General features: G+C 38.6%; 1 protein-coding gene across 4 annotated transcripts in view; it reads left to right on the forward strand.

The window, feature by feature from the left end:
• GREB1L (GREB1 like retinoic acid receptor coactivator) overlaps nucleotides 1-3059 on the forward strand; it is a 140461-nt gene extending 137402 nt beyond the window's left edge. For all 4 annotated transcript variants that reach the window (XM_032795792.2, XM_032795793.2, XM_032795794.2 and 1 more), the window contains one exon: nucleotides 2042-3059. In XM_032795792.2, the coding sequence (XP_032651683.1) occupies nucleotides 2042-2205 (164 nt within the window). In that variant the 3' untranslated portion in view covers nucleotides 2206-3059. The remainder of the gene's footprint in view (nucleotides 1-2041) is intronic.
• Nucleotides 3060-6000: the final 2941 nt, after the last annotated feature.

Below are 6000 nucleotides of genomic sequence, written 5' to 3' on the forward strand. Positions count from 1 at the left end.
AAATGTCTCATTTTTCTAACCTATTGGCCTCAGTGATACCTTGGAGCAATGAGTTCGGAGGGCTAAATATGCATTATATAGAAAAGTATTTCCTTTCATCAGTTTTTAATGTATTGCCTTTCAGTTTCATTGAATGTGCACTTGTTCTTGTGTTATGAGATAGGATGAGGAGGGTTTGACTCCTCCCCCCAAGAAATTTCTTTATTTTAAGTACCTCATTTTATTCATTTCTAAACAGCCACGCTCTTTTCAGTCTCTCCTCATTTGAATGTCTTTCCATGTCTTTAAACATTTTCATTGCCTACTCTCTGCATACCTTCTATTTCTGCTATATGCATGTGAGACCAGAACTGAACCACAGTATTACAGGTGAGATGTAGCATCAATTCAGATGGTATTTTCAGTGGCTAGATTGTGCTCCCATAGATTTGAGCACAAAAGAGCTACTTAGCATGCAGCTTTGCCCCTCAAAGTATTATTTCCTATCCCGTTCTTTTATATCCTGATCTTTTTTTGTATTTTTAAGCAGTGATCTTTACTGAGCTGTCCACAATGACATGCAGGTCTTTTTTCCTGAGTGATTACAGGCTAACTCAGAACCCAGTAATGTGTATATATGTAGGTTAAATTTGCTTTTGTCAGCACTGAATTTCCTCTCTCGTCATGCTGCCAATGCTCCGAGCTTTGTTTAGCCTCCTCTGAAGTTCCACACAGGTTTTTCTACTGTTGATTGACCTCAGTAGTTTTGGATTAGCTGCACATTTTGCCACCTGGCTGTGGATCTGTGACTTTTCTTTAAGAATGGCAGTCATGCGCTGTGTGTGTTTGTTTTTGCTAAGGCTGGATAGCATCTATCATGTCATAGGCATGACAAGAAACAATATCAAACAGCACCGATCTTGGGGCACCCCCTTATTAGCCTCTTGCTATGTCAAAAATAAACCATTTGTTCCTAATCAGTTATCTTTCTCTTTGTCAGTACTTAATCCATGGCAGTACTTTGCCTCTGAGCACATGACTACTTAGTTTCCTTAACAGCCTTTAGGAAAGGACTTTTGAAGAAAGTCCAAATTAATCATCATTAACCATATTTATGTCAGCAAATTGTCCACTATCCTAAAAGCATTGCCAGATTGTATACAGGCCCAATCACTTAGAAAAGGGCATACTTATTTTTTTGAGTAGCATGAGGAAGGAAGCAAATCCCAGGAGTTCTGGCTATGGAGTTGATGAATGGGTGACCCATACTTGCATGAGTGGAAACCTTCACTCGGTCATGGATTCATGTTTGTCAGGTGCCTTGAACAGGGTATAGTTACACGACAAAAGAAAGATAAATGTTCTTAACTTGAGTTAAAATAGCAGTGAAAACACCCCAACACAGCAGCTCAAGTTCAACTGCAGGTTCCCTTGTAGGCTTTAACAGCTGGCGCATGTTAAAAGCCAAATTGCCGTGTCTTCACTGCTATTTTAACCCAAGTTAGCTAACCTAAGTTAACAATACACCATTTGCTGCAGTGTAGATATATTCACAGTAGGGCTTTGATTCCTGACTAGTGCTGTAGGAGCTACTGCAATATAAATAAATAAATAAATAAATAAACACCCCTTAGTCCTGCCATGAATCCTCATTCATTTGAAGTGGCTTTGTCAGACATCTTGTGCATGATTTCAGGCTTGGACAGTAGAGAGAGACTTCTCTCCCCCCTCCTCCCAAATCCCTATTTCATTGGAAACTGCTGAATGTCAAACACATTTTGTAATACTTTGTTCCCACTGTTTACACACCTGTATTCTTTTCAGTCATTTTTGCAGAGGTGTTTGCCCATTCTCTCAGGGCTCACTTTCCACATCTGAGACTGATCATACTGGGCACACTGTTCATGTCAGACACCTTAATGGACACTTGGGAGCTTATGACGGTTTTGTGTGGGAAAAGCCTTCAAGAAGTAGTTCCTATTATTTTTGTCTTTTTGAAAATGAGGCAAGAAAATTGAAGTCTTACATGTTACCTGAAGCTGTATCTTGTTTTTAATTTAAGGTGCTACCTTGTGTGTCATATGCCAAGACAGAAGCTCTTTACGTCAAACAATAGTCCGTTTAGAGCTGGAAGACGAGTGGCAGTTTCGTCTCCGAGATGAGTTTCAGACTGCCAACAGCATTGATGACAAACCACTCTATTTTCTCACTGGACGCCACATATAAACTTGATAGGAGACCAAATAACAAAGGAAAAGAAGAGAACTTGAGAGGCTTTTTTGTTTGGTTGGCTTTTTGGGGTGGGGATGGGGGGACAGAAGAAACAACCAATGTACAATCACTGTGGAGCAAAGTGCAACCAATGTTTATCTAGTCTACTCTAAAGGAGTCTCCAAAATTCTAAAGTAGGCTTTGTTTCTAGGCATATGTTTATCACATCAGTTATAATTACAGGAGCTTGGATTCAAGTTAATTCTGCATTAGTCACAGTTAATGAAACTAACACCACAGCCTACCAGCTGTCTCCTGTGATGTGGGAGGAGGACATATTTTGGTTGATGAAGAGTTCTCTTGGGTTTTTTTGTACTATGCTAAGCTAGGGGAAGAAACTGACTTCAGCATCCACTAGTCTGAAGGCATAACACCAGACTCACACCATTGAAGATAATATGCTGAGGAGACTTCTCCGTTTCTCTTCAGATCTGTACTTTGGTACAGTAATACTCAGGGGTTTGAAATTACAAAGTAACTTAGATATTTGTATTAAAAGTAGTCTTGTTCTCTCTCTGTGCAGTGTTACTTTAAAACTTGTAATTGTATGTGTATTGAAACTGTGTCTTTGGCAAAATTTCCACAGGAGTTAGAAGTTTACTACTTAAACCTGAACAAATCAGTAAATGCTTGGCAGGCATGGAGCACGCACACAGGTTCTCCTAGTAACATTCTTTCACCTTCTTTAACAAAAATTCTGCTTCACAATTAAAGAGTAACTGGCTGGCCAGCATAACAAAGAGAGAAAGATTTCTTATGCACATTGTCTCTTTAGTTAGAGCAATTAAACACCGGCAAAATGACTTCAGATCATTGTAGCATCAAAGGTTTTAAAAATTGTGCAACATCCCCTTTTAGCTGGTACACTTTACTTGTACATCAAAAACTTTAAGTGTAGGTTTGATTGCATGCAATTTGCTCCAAGTATCCTTCCTCATTCACCTGCAATAGTGTGTAGAGTCCTGAGGGGAGATTTTTGTTGCTGCTGCTTTTGAGAACTTAGGTACCCTGCCCAGAAGTGAATCATTAAATAGGAAGACAGTGTTCAAGAGTGTGGCAGCCGATATGAACTGAATTTGATATCTAAAGGGAGCTAAAATAGGGTGAGGCACAATGGTTTGGGGCTTTTCTGTAGCCCACTGAAAATCACTTCACAAGTGAGCTTGAATCAATCGCAAGAGAATCTGCCCATAATCAAAAAGGTCTGTTTGAATACAGTACGTAGAACAGGTTCGTCCTTTCATTTTGAATATTAAACTTTTGTAAATATGACTGTAGTGATTATGCATTATTATGGTTTAAAACACATTACTGTGTTCTCTTATAATAATTGCTGTTCTGTTATAGAATTAACCTGGTGCACTAGCACTTGGTTTCAGGGTTATAGTTAACATTTTTAGAAGTAATCACTCTTTATATTGGTTACTCACTTGAGATTTCAATATTTTATAAAAGGTACCCTTCCCCCACACATTGTCCTCTCCCCACCTCCTTAGTTGAAAAAAAAAATGCAACCTCCTTTGTAAGATGGTAAAAAATCCATAATATTCACTTCATTGTGTTTTTATGAAGTTCTTAACACATCCTTTATATGTGACCTGCAAGTCAACTGAGAAGGGCCTGCCAAAACTGCATTTTGAACAAAGTGTTAATCAAGCAACTTTTTTATCTTGTGAAAAGATGAATGTTTACAGATAATGAAAAACATAATATATTAGACTGAAGCTAAAAAGGAAAATAATGGTTTGCATATCTGATTTTAATATAGCTTAACTGTGAGGCTGTCAATGTAGCATGTTTCAAATGAACAACCCTTTTCTTTAGATTTAAATGTTTTTAAGTGTCCTTCATACAGCCTTATGTTTTAAAATGTATCTTAATTTTAATGTAGCCAGTGGGGATACAGAGGTATATTTTGAAGCTTTTCATTACACCTGAATACATTTCAGTACTTCTGGATTGCTAGAAGGGCTTAAGGCTGATTGAATAACTTTTGAATTTTAGTTTGGGGTAAAAATTTTAGAAATGTTACCTGTAGTCTGCAAGTCAGAGGATATAAAAATGTTCAAAAGTGATTTCCTTTGTTTGTGTACATGATGTTTGCACTAAGTTCTTAAAATTCCAGGTGCTAAGACTATTTTGATGATGATTATTTAGCCCTGTGGTAAAGTGGTGTGAAATTGTCCTGATGGTTGAGAACTAAATTGGAAAGCTAGTGTATCTGCCTTCCATTATCAAACAAGCAATTGGTTTCTATAACACTTTTTTATTCTCCAGTGGAGAGGGAAGGTTTTTGGCAATGCTTTCTTTTGAAGACTATATCACTATAAATCTTTACTTAAAAGAATCCAGGGTCAGTCTGCTTGAAAACTACAGCTCATAGTCCTTGAATGAGGAGAAGGAGACCATACTTTGATATCTAGAGTACAACTGTTAGGTTTTGGTTTTAAGCCTCATCATCAAGGCCTCTATTATGAATGTATTAAATAGGCCAGCATTATATTTTACCTGTTGACATGTAAAATCTGGACATGATTGACAGTTCACAGGTTAATATTGAATGTAAACTAAGATTTGAATGAAAATCATATTCAGATGCATTTTGCTGTAATTTATGCAATTGTTTTTTGTGACTTTTGGAAGGGGGTTAAAAGGTTGCTTTTAGTGTAAAATTTTCTTAACCAAAACATAGTGAATTTAGCTTCACTAGTCAGTCTACCTCACATTTTATTGTTTAACTGAAATTGTCTGCAGTTGTGGTTACAATATGTTTATGATGTGCTTTCATTAAATTTGATGAACATCTTAAATTGCCATTCAAGAGACTGCATTCTCTTTAGATTTGTTGTATAACAGGATGGGTATTTAATTTTGACTACAAGATGTCCTTGTTAGACTACCTTTTTAATATAAACTTGAATCTGCTCACTATCAAGCAGTTGTGCCATCAATAACTTTCAGTATCTGAGCAGAGCACTCTCTTCCAAAAATGCCATGATATTTCAGAACTGGTAGTGATTGTGTTACATAGTGCTAAAACTGGTAGGATATGTTTAGGAGTAGGAGTCATGTTAGTCTGTATCCGAAGAAAGAACAGGAGTACTTGTTGCACCTTAGAGACTAACAAATTTATTTGAGCATAAGCGTTTGTGGACTACAGCGCACTTCTTCAGATGCATAGAATGGAACATATAGTAAGAAGATATATATATACCCAGTGTGACACAGTTCCTCCTCCACCTTGGTGGGTCCTGCGCTTATTGGCAGATTTGCTCACCTCAGTGATCTTCCCCACAGTCTAGAGCAACTTCTCCTGTGTCTGATCAGGAGTTGAGAGGTTTGGGGGGAACCCAGGCCCGCCCTCTACTCCGGGTTCCAGCCCAGGGCCCTGTGGATTGCAGCTGTCTATAGTAACAGCTGCATGACAGCTACAGCTCCCTGGGCTACTTCCCCATGGCCTCCTCCAAACACCACCTTCCTCCTGGTGTCTGATAACATATATTACACATTGGTGGACGTGCAGGTGAATGAACCGGTGATGCTGTCGCTGATCTGGTTAGGTCCTGTGATGGTCCTTTCACACGCCTTGGGTGGTAGGCCAGTCCTCGCCCACAGACAACCTGCCAACCTGAAACATATTCTCACCAGTAACTGCACACTGCACCATAGTAACTCTAGCTCAGGAACCAATCCATGCACCAAACCTCAATGCCAACTCTGCCCACATATCTACACCAGCGACACCATCAC

The sequence above is a fragment of the Chelonoidis abingdonii genome, chromosome 2, assembly GCF_003597395.2.
Source record: "Chelonoidis abingdonii isolate Lonesome George chromosome 2, CheloAbing_2.0, whole genome shotgun sequence".
In the NCBI taxonomy this organism is placed as follows: domain Eukaryota; kingdom Metazoa; phylum Chordata; order Testudines; family Testudinidae; genus Chelonoidis; species Chelonoidis abingdonii.